The sequence below is a fragment of the Puma concolor genome, chromosome B4, assembly GCF_028749965.1.
Source record: "Puma concolor isolate L17-30 chromosome B4, mPumCon1.1.hap2, whole genome shotgun sequence".
In the NCBI taxonomy this organism is placed as follows: domain Eukaryota; kingdom Metazoa; phylum Chordata; class Mammalia; order Carnivora; family Felidae; genus Puma; species Puma concolor.
The window spans coordinates 82,664,726-82,679,745 of NC_141673.1; the positions used below are offsets into that span (position 1 = coordinate 82,664,726).

Here is a 15,020-nt window from a genome sequence, read left to right on the forward strand (position 1 = left end):
TTTCATCAATTTTCATAGTTATTAGTTGGCATTCTATTGTAAGGAAAAGCTTTCTTTTCTCCCCTATTTAATTTATGTATTTATATACAAGAACCCATGGATTCTTAATTCTCTGGATTATAATCTATCACTATCGTTATTTTCATGTTCAGATTGTCCCAGAGTTGACCCATGAGTGGCTGCCATGTAGTTTGAAATAGTGAGTTAGTAGTAGTTGCTGGTGGGTTAGATGAGGCGGTTGAAGAGAGGTGAAAAGGATGACTGCCGTTTTAACCCGGAGCAACTGGAGAGCTAGGGCTGCCATTCACGGAGGCAGGAAAGACTGTTGGAGGAGCAGGTTTGGGAGGATGTATCAGGAGTTCAGTTTTGGACACGTTCAGTTTGAGAACCTTAGGAGGCATTCAAATGGACATGTTGGATTGACAGTTGGTTATATGTATGCTGGAATTCAGGGGAGAGGTTTGGGCTGGAGATTACCTTGGAAGTCATCAGCTTAATAGCATTTAAGGCCATGGACTAAATGGCATTACCTGTGGAGTGAGAATGTAGAAAAGGAACGGAGTCTAAGGATACTAGGCACTCCAGTGTTTGGAGGTCGGGAAATTAGGAACTGAAAAATGACCGTTGGATTTAGCAATGTGGAGGCTGTTGGTTGGAGCTGTTTCATTGGAGTGCTAGGGTAAGCCTTACCAGATGCTCAAGAACAAATAGGTATGCTCAAATAGTATGCTCAAGAACAAATAGGAGGAAAGAAATTGGAGAAGAGTCCAAATAGCACTATCAAAGAGTTTTGCTCTAAAGAATGAAGTCTCTCCACTGTGTTTGGGGATCAGGGCTTCCTCTCCTCTGCTGGAGCTGTATCACATCCCACCCAGTCTTCCACAACCATGCTCAGGATCCTGGAGAGATACAGTGTAGGAGACCCAGGCAGATGTAAATTTTGTGTTTTCACTGATAGACTTAATCTCATCTGCATTCCTCTACTCCCCTTCCCTTGAGCCCTTCCATACTAGAGGCCCTCCTAATCAGAGCCTCTCTCTCCTGGGTCTCAGTCTGTATGTGTTAGCCTAAGAAGGAGAGCTCTGATCCTATTACTCCAACCTAGAGTTGACCCCTCCTAGTAACACTGGTCCAGTTGTTGCTTTCATTTTCAAGCTCCATGTATGTGAGGATGTCCTTCCTGAGCTTGAATAGGGAGGAAGTATCCACATTGCCTTTTTTTTTTTTAATGTTTATTTATTTTTGAGAGAGATAGAGTGCAAGTGGAGGGGCAGAGAGAGTGAGACACAGAATCTGAAGTGGGCTCTGCGCTGATGGCAGAGAGTCTGATGTGGGACTCAAACTTGCAAACCATCAGATCATGACTTGAGCCCAAGTCAGATACTCAACCGCCTGAGACACCCAGGTGCCCCACATTGCCTTTTAATTAAGACCTTGGCCTGTGTATCATAACCTAGAGTGATACTGTGATGATTGAAGAGCCTCTACACTTGGACTGTCTTCCATTCTCCCCATCTGTTCACTCCTTTGTCTACACTGCCCCCCAAAATGCCCATTTCGCCTCTCGTGTTGTCTCTAGGGTCTACCTGTTATGAAACCTTCTGCTGTCTGGTTTTACCTGGATGTTTTTTTCTGTCCTTTCCTGGTACTGTGTGATAGGGGGTTCTGTTTAGTTTCTCTCTGCTGCCTAATAACATGGAGGAATATCTAACTGTGGGTGTCAGGTTTTATTGGGGAAGCAGATCTTTCTAACCTTGATGATTATGCTTGAAACTGCCACTACATTTTATTTAAAAAAGAATTATCCCAGCAATCTCCATGTTTGTGGTATAAAGATTAAGTCATAGAACAGCATTCAACCACAGGTCTGAAATAAGCAGAACAGGGCATTTTATCTATTGTTCCATCTTTCTTTTGGGTGCTTTGTTCTCAGAAACACTGCTGTGTGGGTATGTATCATACCCTGCAAATTCTAGCTTGTGTCTCTTACTTAAATGTAGCTCTTCATGGTATTTGCATCTGAGCACCCTTAAGTGTTTTATGTGTTTTGATCTGTGGCAGGTTAAAACATTTTTCACATGAAATTGTACAGGTGTTTTCATCTTTAGTTCAGGGGTTATTTTCTTGTGTTTATCTCACAAGGAGTCATGACGGTGAATTTAGTGCGTTCATTTTTCTGTTTAGTAAGCTGTATCTTTCAGTTCATGTTATTTATAAGTTGGTGCCTATTAAGGACCATGAGATTTGGGATTCTTTGGCATCATGAAGCATATTGTGCTTTATTGTTAGAATACTTCAATTTTTTTCAAAAGCGGTATGTGTAATGAAGATGGGCAGTAATTTGTTCATGTGCGATATATAGTGTAATGCCTGTTCTTTTATTTTAATGTGAGTTTTGGTTAAAATTTTTTGTTATGATGAGCTTCAAAGAACCTTCCTATACCAGTTTTTCAGCCTTAACAGTTTTGATTCATGGCTATTATTTTGTTTCAGCTATATGCACACCTGGGTCTCTGTCTCCCAGCCCTCCTTTATTATTTTTTTAAAGATTTTATTTTTTAGTTTAATTTCCTATTATTATTTTCTAATGTTTTTATGTTTTGAGAGAGTGGAAGTGGGGGAATGGCAGAGAGAGGGGAACAGAGGATCCGAAGTGGGCTGTGTGCTGACAGGCTGACAATACAGTGCTCGATGTGGGGCTTGAAGTCTCGAACTACTTGATCATGACCTGAGCTGAAGTCAGGTGCTCAACCTATTGAGCCACCAAGGCACCCCAAAGATTTTTTTTTAAGTAATCTCTACACCCAGTGTGGGGCCTGAACTCACAGCTCTTAGATCAAGAGTCACATGCTCTACTGACTGAGCCAGCCAGGCACCCCTGGCCCTCCTTTATTATTGGATTTTCTTTTAATAGCAAATTCCTGGCTGTCCTTTTCCTCACAGAATTTCTGTGTGTGTGTATGTGTGTGTCTTAAAGATAAGTGCCGTTTTTAAAAAGTAATAGCCACAGTATCACCAACATAAGTTTCAGTGAAAATTTTTGAAGATAATTTTTTAATAGCATCAAATTAACAGCCAGTATTTGCATTTTCCCAATCATCCCAATTGTTTTTCAGGTTTTTTAAAATTTAAATTAGGTTTCACATGAGGCCTGTATATCATATTTAGTTGATGTGTCTTAAAAAATTTTTATTTTATTTTATTTTACATTTATTTATTTTTGAGAGACAGAGCACAAGTTGGGGAGGGGCTGAGAGAGAAGGAGACACAGAATCCTAAGCAGGCTCCCCAGGCTCTGAGCCGTCAGCACAGAGCCTGATGCGGGGCTCGAACCCCAAACCGCAAGATCATGACCTGAGCCGAAGTCGGACGCCCAACTGACTGAGCCACCCAGGCGCCCCTAAAAAAACCTTTTTTTAATGTTTATTTTTGAGAGCAAGAGTGCTAGCGGGGAGGGGCAGAGAGAGAGAGAGGGAGACACAGAATCCAAAGCAGGCTCCAGGCTCAGCTGTCAGCACAGAGTCCAACGCAGAGCTCGAACTCAGGAACAGTGAGATCATGACCTGAGCCTGAGTCGGACGCTTACCTGACTGAGCCACCCAGGCGCCCCTTGAAGTGTCTTTTAAATCTCTTTTTATCCCTAGTTCTCCCCCTTGTTGCCCTCCTTTTTTCTTGTAGTTTGTGAAGAAACAGAACTATTAGTTGCGTGCGTGCGTGCGCGCTCACACACAAGAGCCCAAGAATATGTCACAATAGAGCTACATACCTCGTCAGGAAGCATGTATTGTCTGGTTACTCTCTTGGTTATAGCAGTAGCATTGGTCTTCATTGCCCACATAAAATAATTGGTTAGGGCTGGCAAGGGTATTTTTAAAGTAAGTTTATAATATATATATTTGTGAAATAAATTATTGTCAGTTCACTTTGCTTTTTTCGTGATGCTTTGTTCTAATACCAGGATCAAACTGGATTTATTATCCACTAAATTTTTGTTTCTTTTAGGAAGAGTGTCAACCAAAGTGTTCTTCACCCTTTTTGCCCTGCTTGGTCTCTTCATTTGTTTCTTTGGACACAGATTCTGGAAAACAGGTATTTTGCTATAGTTGCTATTTTCAGGCGCTGTGGTCTTTTTTGCTTAAATTCTGCTAGGAGATTTATGACCTCTTAAGTAGATTAAGTAACTGCTTATCTCCAACTGTCTTCATAGATTTGTGACTGGGGTTCTTTCAGTAAAGAGTTTACTTAGTTGCTGTGCTTTTTAATTTTTTCTCTTAATGATGGAGTGTAACTTCCTCTTCTTAGGAGGGAAACAAGACTGGATTTGCGCAGCAAACTTCTTCAATTGCTAGCTAGGTCAGATAGCCAACTAAAAATAACTGGTTGGAAATCAGGACATCTGTGTAAGAATATGTGGATTTTGGTATTGGTGGTTGACGATGTTTCCTATAAATCATGCTGCAGGTCTGTGGTATATTATATGTAGATTGAAATGTCTGTTTAGTCCTAGGAGGTTGAGACTGCAAACAGGAACTCCCACAATCTTCTCGGTGAAAACCATTCAGGGAGTGAAATACCATAGTTCCTCCCCTTCCCCCATCCGTGGGGCATACTTTCCAAGACCCCTAGTGGATGCCTGAAACTACCGACAGTACTTGGACCCTATGTATACTATGTTTCTTCCTGTAATACATACCTATGATAAAGGTTAATTTATAAATCGGGCACAGTAAGAAATTAACAACAGCAATGCAATAGAATAATTATGGCAATATGCTGTAATAAAAGTTATGTCAGTGTGGTCCCCCTCTCTCAAAATATCTTCTTGTCCTGCACTTACCTTCTTGTGCTGATGTGAGATGATAAAATGCCTGTATGATGAGATGATGTGAGTTGTGTGATGTAGGTAGGAATTGGCACACAGTGAGCTTTAGGCTACTGTTGACCTTTTGATGAACCTCAGGAGGAGGATCATCTGTTTCCGGACCACGGGGTAACTAACTGAAGCCGTGAAAAGAGTATCCACGGATAAGGGGGGAATGACTGTATACGTTATGCTCGCTGAATTGATTTGAATTTTTGGGCTGCCTTTTATGTAACAATGTTTTTAATTACTGAAAAAAAATCCTAATTTAATTCATTAACAAGGAGTATACTGGAGCATCAAGGGAAGAGTGAAAATAATCCTGATCTCAAACTCTTTAAACTTGCTTTAATAAACTATGAATTAAAATATGCATTTCCTTATCAATTACTGTATTTTTTTCTTGATTGAGAAGAAAATATTGTGAAGAATGTTTCATTCCTCAAAGTATAGAATGCTTCTGTAACAAAGAATTTAATTTTTAAGCCCCAAATATATTACTAGGTATTTTAGTGGGTGAAGACAGTGATTAATTATTCATCCTGGACAAAAAAGGATGAATTAAAGGAAGGTATAAAGGTCACTTTTTGCTTTAGAAGAGTTTGTTATTTTGCTTTATCTTTTTATTTTTGCTCATGTAACAAATTGAGTGTGATGAGATTCAGATCAGATACAATGACAAAAGTATACTCTTCTTGTTTTCAGTGGGAAGTATGAGGATGTTAGAGTCAGCTATGAAATTAACAGTTAACAACTTACCAGCTGAAACTGACCTCTATGCAAGAGCGTATCCAATAGTTAGTACTTTAATATCGCATTCATTTTAATATGATTTCTAAATTTTTCTTGTCTTTCAGGTAATTATTTCTTTCCTCTAAATGTCCTAATACGTGTAAATTCTGGGAGCTGAAGCATATATTTGTAGGTTAGAAATTTAAATTGCACTGTAAAAAAAAAAAATACGTAACCATAGCTTGTATTTTTTTTTTTTTTCCTGGTGGTTTGCTACTAGAATTGTTTTTCATAGGCTTTATCTTCATGGGACTCTTCTTCTACATACTGATTACAAGACTGACACTTATTAAATATGATGGTAAGTGAAAATAATACAGTTTCATTGGAAAGGTGTTGTGTTCACACTCCCCCTTTCTTTGTGTAGTTTGACCAGTATTGTGTGTGCTATTACGTGTGTAAATAATGGGCCAAGATATATAACCCAATAATGGGTTAAGATTTTCTTTACCTTAAAACAAAACCCGGCCATGTCTCATTGAACAGAATGCTTGTCCCTCGTTCTTCCTTAGCCCCTGTTTATAGATTGTGCCAAGCCACACCTGTCACGTGTCCTGGGAGGTATAGTTCACCTGCTGGTTCCCATGGCTCAGACTAGCCCCTTCCCTGGACAACAACAACCCCCCCCCCCCCCACCGCCATGCTGGTGTCATGTCACCCCCTCAGTACCTGGCCTACAGAAAGGCTAAGGTTGGCTCTGGTGATGGTGTTGTGTATTTGAAGCATGTGGTAGGAAAAGCCGCCTCTGGTCAAACAGTTCATCTTCTTCTTCTGTGCAGTTCGTCTGATTCTGACAGCCATCGCTGGAAGCGTTGGTGGGATTTTCTTGGTAGCTGCTTGGTGGAGATTTGGAATCCTCCTGCTCTGCATGCTGTGTGTTGGATTAGTGTTGGGCTTCCTCGTCTCCTCAGTGATGTTCTTCGCTTTCCTGGGTAGGAGATATGTAATGTTTTGTGTGTTCAGTTTTTTGTTTGAAAGACCTTTATTTGGGCTCTCTAGGTACAACTACTGCCTCTCAGGGACTTGGGGCCTTACCTGTAGAGCTCTGGAAATTTGTTTTAATGTTTTTATTTTTGAGAAAGAGACTGAGCATGAGCAGGGGAGGTGCAGAGAGAGAGAGGGAGACACAGAATCCGAAGCAGGCTCCAGGCTCTGAGCTGTCCGCACAGAGCCCAATGTGGGGCTTGAACTCAAGAGCCATGAGATCATGACCTAAGCTGAAGTCGGACGCTTAAGCAACTCAGCCACCCAGGCACCCTGAGTTCTGGAAATTTGTATCTGTGATGTGGCACTCTAGGGAGTACCAGTACACGGTGAATCTTAAGCAGAAGCTCCGTTTATCCCACAGATGAACTGGGCATGGCTCTGTTGGAGCTGAGTTGGGAACCTGGGCTTTGTTCCTGGTTTTCATTTCCACTGTCTGCTAAACCCCAGATATTCTAATGTACCTACTTGTCCTCTAGGTCAGTAGCACAGGGATGGTGTCGGAGATTTTTTTTTCTTTAAGTAATTCAGTTTCTGTCAATTTTTAGAATGTGGTTAACTTTTCTAAGTTAACTTTCTTTTGTAGGGGAGGAAAAATTTCCTTTTTATCCTTCTAAGGTTCTTTGGCTGGTAAAATAATTAAATTGACATAAGATAGATTAATAAGAGAAAAACAAATTTAATTTTGTATATACAGGAGACCTAGAAAAATATGAGACCCAAAGGCAGGCAGTTTCAGACCTCTGTGTCATATGGAGCTAAGAAATGGGGTAAGCGTGCAGGGTTTCACATGGTGGGGGTTGGAGGTGCAATTCAGCAAGAGGACAAGAAGATAAGAAGAGCAGACATTTGGTAATCAGATGTTTGCCCTGCTAGGCAGTTAAGTCTTTCAGAGAAAATAGTTATCTCTGTTCATTGTTCTCTCCCTGGGCCAGGATCCCTATTTACATTCTTTTAGGCAGTTAAGGAAGCAATAAAAGTTTTTCCTGACTCTGCTGGGTCTTGAGTGCCTTCAGCTCAAAATAATCCACATGCCTGAGTGGCACATTCTACTGCCCTTTGTGGTTGCATAATAACTTACATTTCCTGATTGTTGTCAAAAATGCAGGAAAAAAGAGTATTTATATTTTAAGGTACTCTTTTAGGCTATTTCCTTCTTGTGATAATGTTCTTATATATATCAACCTCAGCTTAAAGTTAATTTAGTTCTTGTGTATATCTTACATATATCAACCTCAGATTAAAGTTGATGGAAATGTTAGATATAAGAATATAAGAGGCTGTCACCTCTTAAGAATGCATGATATGACAGAGTGTGGTTGGCTCTCTGAAGACTTTTTTCCCCAAGACCAGAAAGAATTGACAACCTGTGTGTTTACTGACTATTCCAAGTCCCTTTGTTCTGATTTTATTTTATTTTATTTTTATTTTTAAAAATTTTTTTTTTTCAACGATTATTTATTTTTGGGACAGAGAGAGACAGAGCATGAACGGGGGAGGGGCAGAGAGAGAGAGGGAGACACAGAATCGGAAACAGGCTCCAGGCTCTGAGCCATCAGCCCAGAGCCCGACGTGGGGCTCGAACTCACGGACCGCGAGATCGTGACCTGGCTGAAGTCGGACGCTTAACCGACTGCGCCACCCAGGCGCTCCAGCCTTTGTTCTGATTTTAGCAAACCTATGAGTTCATTCCCACAGGCCCCCTTGCAGGTAGCAATATATATAAAAAACTAGATACCTTTATATATAAAAACTAGATAGTCTGATGCTCAGTAGCAATGTTTAGATTTGCCTAAAGGACAGATACACAGGGAGGTTTGTTGAAAATGCGTATTCAGGGCCCTATTCTAAAAGCACTAAATCAACTACTTAATAAGCTCCCTTCCCTTGTTTTGTTAATGGTTGGAGGGATGATTGGTTAGAATTTTTAAATTTTTAATTGGTTAATGGTTGGAGGGATGATTGGTTAATGTGTTTGTTTATGAACTGACTCATTGCTGAAGGACAGTTAGGATCAGTGTCTCTGGTGGATGCAAAGTCCTATTTTTAAGCATTAAAATTTTAAACATTTCTAAGCATTAAAATTAAAAAATTTTTAGGCATTAAAATTTTAGTTGGTGGCTAACTTCTCAGATCTAATTAAATTGCTACTGTTTTCACCTTATTATGTAGCCAGCAAAGAGCTTATACTCTGAAAGGGTCAGTCTTCACATGCTGGCATCGCGACTACTGTTTTCAATCCCTGGATTCCTTGACTTTTTTTTTTTTTTTAAGCTGCATGTGTATTTTGTGAAGGTTAATAGAGTTAAACTACAGAATATGACCCATAAATCCACGTCACTGCAGCACGTTGCAGTTCGCTTTCTCAGAATGTGTGGTCCCAAGATCCGATCTTACTATGGAACTCCCCCTCTTCTGGGATTTATGGGTCTTAAGATACAGGGCCACTTCCAGTTGGGCTGAATGATGGTGTCAGTATCAGTATCAAATAATTGTCCAGCTTATACCCTCACCTCTAAACTTAATTTATAAATAGGAGTTCTAATATATTCTTCCTGGGTCACCCCCGGTGTGCTGCATGTTGGAGAAGGGTTCAGTAGGAGTGCGGTCAGTGGTTAGCTCCTGTCTTTCCTGGACAGGAAATGCATTGATGGTAAAAATCTAGTAAAAGGATTTTGCTGTTCATTTTGGGTGGGATTTCATACAGTTATCTCTGAATGCCATTTACTTGCACTTTTTACTTTGCAGTACAAAATCACAGAATGATAGAAGCATAGAGCAAGAGAGGATGGTTTGAACTACAAAATAGTTCAATCATCTTATGGGTTAGGAATGTGAGGCCCAGCATCACAGCTAGTGAATGGAAGAGTTTAGACTCGTCCAGCCTCTTCTGCATTTCCCTGGGAGTAAATGCAGAGCATTTACCTGCTTGATCCCACCCCTTGACCTTCTAAGACACATCCTTCAAAGGGGATTGTATTGGCCATTAAATCAAAAAAGTCAGAATTCATTTCTAAATGCCAGCCTATGCCTTGGTTGTTACAATAAACTTTCCATGTGTGTCTGTGTTCAGATGTTGAGAAGATGAAATTGAACTTGGTAAACCTGTTGTTAACTCTTGATTTCTTCTTGCTTTTTCAGGGAACCTAAAGATTTTTCATGATGATGGTGTGTTCTGGGTGACCTTCTCCTGCATAGCTGTCCTCATTCCAGTAGTTTTCATGGGCTGCTTAAGAATAGTGAGTGTTTCATCAATGAGATTCATTCACTATATTGTCCCGGGCCTTCACTTGTTCACGTGTTGCATCATTTTGCATGTTATATTTACTGGGGAGAGCTGTAGGACAATCTTCATGAGATGATTAATTTTAAATAGCCTTGTTACTGTGAAAGTGGGAGAAGTTCTGATTATAATGATCACAGAGTGTTTTTCATCAAGTGGAGTAGGCAGGTCACCACCGTCCATATGCTTTGGACAATTGGGAGCAGAGAGGTTGGGCTCACTATAATTCACAGCCTGGTGAGTGCTTAGTTTCAGCGGTCTCTCCAAAGAAGCATTCTTTGTGTAATTAGACTTTGTTGCTGAGGTTCTTTCACAGGGAAGACATTTTCTATCAGGTTCTGTTTTGAGAACTCACTATGGGTTTCGAAGGTGGTTTTCAGTTTAACCTGCCAGGTAGCCTTTATGCAGCTCTGAGACTTGATCCCGTTTCATGGGCCCTGAGGGAGAAGTGATTCTCTGTGATTGAGGCCAGTAATGAGGCATAGAAACAATTTCTTGTTCTACCAGTGGCCATGCCTAAACTCTTGCACTCTTCCACAGCTGAACATACTGACTTGTGGACTCATTGGCTCCTACTCGGTGGTCTTGGCCTTTGACAGTTACTTGTACACAAGCCTTTCTCATATCACTCTGAATGTACTCAAGAGAGCACTCAACATGGATTTCCACAGAGCTTTCACAAATGTGCCTTTTCAAACTAATGGTAAGACTAAATCCAAGAACTGGAGTGACAGATAAGAATATTGGCCTGCCTGTGCCAACAAGGGCACTTGGTAACTCAATTGAAAGAAGGCTAACTAGACAAAAGGAGGAAACCCACGCCCTACAAATGCTATTAGAGCCTTCCGTTAATGATAACTTATGATCCACAGGAGCAAATAATTTAAATTTGTAAGTGGTGGAAGTTCACACTTCTGAAAATCTACTGAGTGAATTTTGTTAAGAAATTTCCCAACCAGGATGGTTACCTGTTCAGATTCCCAGTTGGGAGAAAAATTCTGAGAACAAAATTGTTTGGCACCTTACAGATTGGGGTGGGATGAGGGATGAGAACGACAGCCTGATTTTTAAAGTTATTCCCTTGTTTCCCTCCTTTAAAGAAGCATGTAATTTGCTAATTGAAAGTGAAAAAGTGATTTTCAGTCTAGAAGTGTTACCATTTCCACAGTTGTAAGATTCTATCTGTTAAAGGTTTTCCATTAACTTTTTGAGGAAGAGAAAATGACCAAATTAAGTATTCACTGTGAGTGTAAGATATATTGGTTTCAGAAATGTTAAAATATGGAAGATGGAAAAGCATATCTTAGAGTTGGAAAATATTTAAGCACAATCATGATTGCAGTATCTTTACCTCTATTATGCTGAGCCTGCCCTCATTGGATAGGAGGTTGATGTTTAGAGACCTCAAAATCCATGTTGTCTTGGAAATTTTACATACAAGACGAAATTTTGCCAAGCCTTGTACTGGAAGCTCAGTTACAGTGTGTTGACTCTCTCCATGCATTTCTAAATCCACCCTATGAGTGTAGTGGGGCCCAATATTGAGTGGAATGGGAAAAAAGAGAGCAAGGTGACATCTCCTGTTCCATGGTGTATGTTTGTGAGGTGTATCTTGATGACTGCCTTCTCCCCATCCCACCTGCGGAAAAACACAACAAACAACTATGCCTGTGGGCATCGGTCATAAAATGTTGGAGTTCCAAGGATCCAAACAACTGATTCCTTTACAGCCTGTCTGGACTTTCAAATGCCATCATAAATAGGCATAAATAGGCATAAAATGCCTATTTTAAAATGTAAAACCGTAGCTTCCTTATTTATTCCTTGGTTTGTAAATGAGGAGATATACATGTTTGGTCAGACTCACCAAAAAGTCTTAATTGTACTGAGAAAGAATGACACAGATTTAAACTATGAGAAGTTAAATGTTAAGAGCTGTGTTAGGTATTTAAGAGACAAGAGTTCAAACTGCTTTTCTGTTGTTTTTTTAGACTTTATTATCCTGGCAGTATGGGGGATGCTTGCTGTGAGTGGAATCACGTTACAGATTCGAAGAGAAAGAGGGCAACCATTTTTTCCTCCCCACCCATACAAGTTATGGAAGCGAGAGAGAGAGCGCAGAGTAACAAACATCCTGGACCCTAGCTACCACATCCCTCCATTGAGAGAGAGGCTCTATGGCCGAATAGCCCAGATCAAAGAGCTCTTCCAGAAGGAACAGCCAGCCGGAGAGAGAACACCCCTGCTTCTGTAGATGCCAAAGGGGGTTGGTCAGTGTGGTCTCAAAGTACTGCCCAGGCGTTGCCTCAGCTTTGGTGTGTATGCCCAGCCTGCTGCAGCAGTCTCCGGTGCAACTCTGATAAGAAGAGGTGTATGTATGTGTGCTTTGCACAGTTTCACGGTGTCCTTATTGATGTGTTATCAAAAGGTACCCTTCTTTTGTTTAATTGTGGTAAAACACACATTTACCATCTCAGTCATAAAGTATATAAGTTCAGTAGGCACTTTGTTTTTGTCCTTTATTGCTTACAATGCTAATTTAAATACTAAATTATGTCCGTTATTTGAAAATAGGGTGATTTACATAGATCAGATATGGATATAATGGCCTCGGGTTTTTTCTTTAAAGGCCTTTTAAAATCTGATTTCTAAATCAGATTTTAGATTTTAAAATCTGATCTCTAAAATGTGTTTGAATTTTTTTTTTTTAAGGAAACCGATTGGCGCCTACCTTAATCTGTAGTCCCTTTAGTAAGGAAACCTTTTAACATTTGCATTTTTTAGTTGTTTCTGCTAAATTGGTTGTTATTAGCATTGATGTAAAAATAGTGTCAAAAATTTTCTCTTTTGTGTGAAGACTTTGTACCATCTATATTTTAGTGATGAGGAGGGAGGGGGTCAAAAAGGATTAAAGACTTTAAAGGAGCTACTTTTAATCAGGTTCTTGGACTCTGTAAGGAAAGTTCCTTCCATTTTGACCCTCCCCCCGCCCCAAGCAAGCACCTCGATGCCCTGGGCTGCGTACCCACTCCTCACGGCATCTGGTTCTGCCTTGGATCGGAAGCTGGTGACTCTGACACAGTGAGTAACGGTGAGGGTAGTTGTGGTGGTTGCATACGCATTTGTGAGTTAACCACTATTTAAACGATGCTGCTTTTAAGAGTTTTTTCACAGCACGATAGATTTTTGGAGTTTTAGGTAACTGGAAAATTTTCAGCTTTTGCATTTGTTTTGGAAAGGCTGAAACATAAAACTAAACATACAGAAAGCGAAACCATACAAAACTAAACATTTTTGCATTGCAGAATTACACACAGGTGTTTACTATTATGTAACCCTCACTGTTTATATAACTTCAGTAACACTTGAATTTTTTTTTTTAATTACTGTAGGGATTGTGGCTTCTGCCATATCTTTGTACATTCTGACAAGTTATATGGAATGTTTGGGAGTTATTTTCTGTACCGTCAAAATGTACTGCCACTGAACACTGTAAAGATAGAGCACAGTTTTTTGGAGGATTGAGACAAATTACTTAAAAAATTTTCATAATTTGTGAGTCATAAAATGCCAGTTTGTATCATTTTTTTAAATAATAAATACCTATTTTGAAGAAAAATGCTAAAAAGTCTCATTATTCTTAACAGATTTTTTTTTTCTCACCAACTGTATTTGTACCGTAGCAGTGAAGACATGACAGAAGTGTCATTGGTATAAAATTACTTAATCTGGAGAATTAAATCTTTATTTAAAAAATTTGGTTTAAGCCTAAGCGAAATAGTAGGAAATGAAGGAAATCTGTGGCAGTGTGTTAAATTTATATCCCTTGTTAGAAGGAAAGCTGACGTCTTTGGTGGGCTGATTTGTGTTGGTTATTAGCACTTCAGGTTTGTGTAACTGAAGAAAGGTAGTAGTATTACCAGAAAATTAGTTATACCATTCCTTAAATGTTTTGGTTCTGACCAGTCTGTTAGAGGTTAGCTACCAGGTTGCTAAATCACAGCAGGTAACTCGTGCCATGGGTCAGTAGATCTATAGAAGGTTGGGATAGAAAATTGATTCTTCCAAGGAAATTGCTATACTGTTAGACCAGAAACAGACCTTAGAGATCATCTTACTTGGTCCCTTATTTTATAACTGAGTAAATTCTTGACCAAGGAGTCAATTATATGGATATTTATCAATAACTGTGCCCAGATCAAAATTTGGGATACCTGATTCCCTATACAAATGTGCTTTATGCTCTGTCATGATGAAAATGTAAGTCACTAATTATTTTCAGCTCTCTTCTGCTGGTGGATTGGTGACAACACAGTGAGAAGGCAGCCTTCTGCAAGAAGAGGAAAAAGGCCTCAGTGGAACCCAACCTTGAACTTGGACTTCCAGCCTCCAGAATGGTGAGAAAATAAATTTCTGTTGTTTATGGCACCCAGTCCGTGATATGTTATGGCAGCCCTAGCAAACTAATACCCTTTATAAATCATTTCACCCTGAATGTTGATTGGAAGACCTCTGGGCAGTTTGGCCACCGTGTTTGTGAGGACCATTCTATGAAACTGAGATACAGAGGGGCTCAAGTTAGTGGAAATTTGGGCTTACCCAGGGACTACCATATAGTCATTACATGGGAGGTTGGCAGGTCTGGATCAAGCTACATCAGTATTAATAGGCAAAATCAAGAAAATATGTACAATGATAGTCGTTTTTACTTGGCTCTCACCCTTTACTCATTAAATAAATATGAGTTAAATTCCTAAATGTCAGGCCTTGCCTTGGGCACTAGGAAGAAGATGGCAAAATATTCCGGCATGGTGCCTATCTCAGGGCTTAGAGTGGGAGGAGACAGATATACTTCAATAGTTATACAGAGGAGGTATGGTAGGCAGTGAAATTTTTGATGGAGTAGGGGGTAGAATCGGGATGCCAGGGAAGAATTCCTTGAAATGACATTTAAGCTGAGACTTGGAGGATGAGTAGGAGTAACAAAACCACAAGGAGGCAGAGTGCATTCCATGTACTGTGGTTAAAGGCATAGAGAAAAGCTTCAAGGCCTTCTCTTCTCTACGGAGAGCCTCCAGTGGAGTCTCTCCCACCTGTATG

The 15,020-nt window shown here is 40.0% G+C and overlaps 1 protein-coding gene across 1 annotated transcript in view; it reads left to right on the top strand.

The window, feature by feature from the left end:
• The window catches only part of TM7SF3 (transmembrane 7 superfamily member 3), a 35,140-nt gene extending 22,720 nt beyond the window's left edge, over window positions 1–12,420 (top strand). Inside the window, exons 7-12 of the mRNA XM_025930667.2 lie at window positions 4,003–4,089; window positions 5,874–5,954; window positions 6,433–6,585; window positions 9,779–9,876; window positions 10,461–10,623; window positions 11,912–12,420. Of these exons, the coding sequence (XP_025786452.2) occupies window positions 4,003–4,089; window positions 5,874–5,954; window positions 6,433–6,585; window positions 9,779–9,876; window positions 10,461–10,623; window positions 11,912–12,174 (845 nt within the window). The 3' untranslated portion in view covers window positions 12,175–12,420. The remainder of the gene's footprint in view (window positions 1–4,002; window positions 4,090–5,873; window positions 5,955–6,432; window positions 6,586–9,778; window positions 9,877–10,460; window positions 10,624–11,911) is intronic.
• Window positions 12,421–15,020: the final 2,600 nt, after the last annotated feature.